The following is a 225-nucleotide window of genomic DNA, read 5'->3' as shown; positions in this document are numbered from 1 at the left end:
ACCCCCAGGCGCTATAGGGGTCACCCCCAGGTGCTATAGGGGTACCCCAGGTGCTATAGGGGTACCCCAGGTGCTATAGGGTCACCGTGTCCCCCCAGGGTGAGACCTTCACGCGCAGCACGCGGGCGGTGGCGCAGCGGCAGCAGGGGGGGTCCCGGCGGTGGCGCCTCCTGGCCCTCGGCCTCGGCCTCCTCCTCCTCCTGCTCCTGCTGCTGGCGCTGGCGC

General features: G+C 72.0%; 1 protein-coding gene across 1 annotated transcript in view; it reads left to right on the top strand.

The window, feature by feature from the left end:
* Window positions 1-215, top strand: part of VAMP5 (vesicle-associated membrane protein 5) — a gene marked incomplete at both ends in the record, with an annotated part of 1,494 nt that extends 1,279 nt beyond the window's left edge. Inside the window, one exon of the mRNA XM_010190248.1 lies at window positions 99-215. Coding sequence (XP_010188550.1) covers window positions 99-215 — 117 coding nt within the window. The remainder of the gene's footprint in view (window positions 1-98) is intronic.
* Window positions 216-225: the final 10 nt, after the last annotated feature.

The sequence above is a fragment of the Mesitornis unicolor genome, unplaced genomic scaffold (assembly GCF_000695765.1).
Source record: "Mesitornis unicolor isolate BGI_N332 unplaced genomic scaffold, ASM69576v1 scaffold42018, whole genome shotgun sequence".
In the NCBI taxonomy this organism is placed as follows: domain Eukaryota; kingdom Metazoa; phylum Chordata; class Aves; order Mesitornithiformes; family Mesitornithidae; genus Mesitornis; species Mesitornis unicolor.
This window is presented reverse-complemented; position numbering and strand designations above follow the sequence as displayed.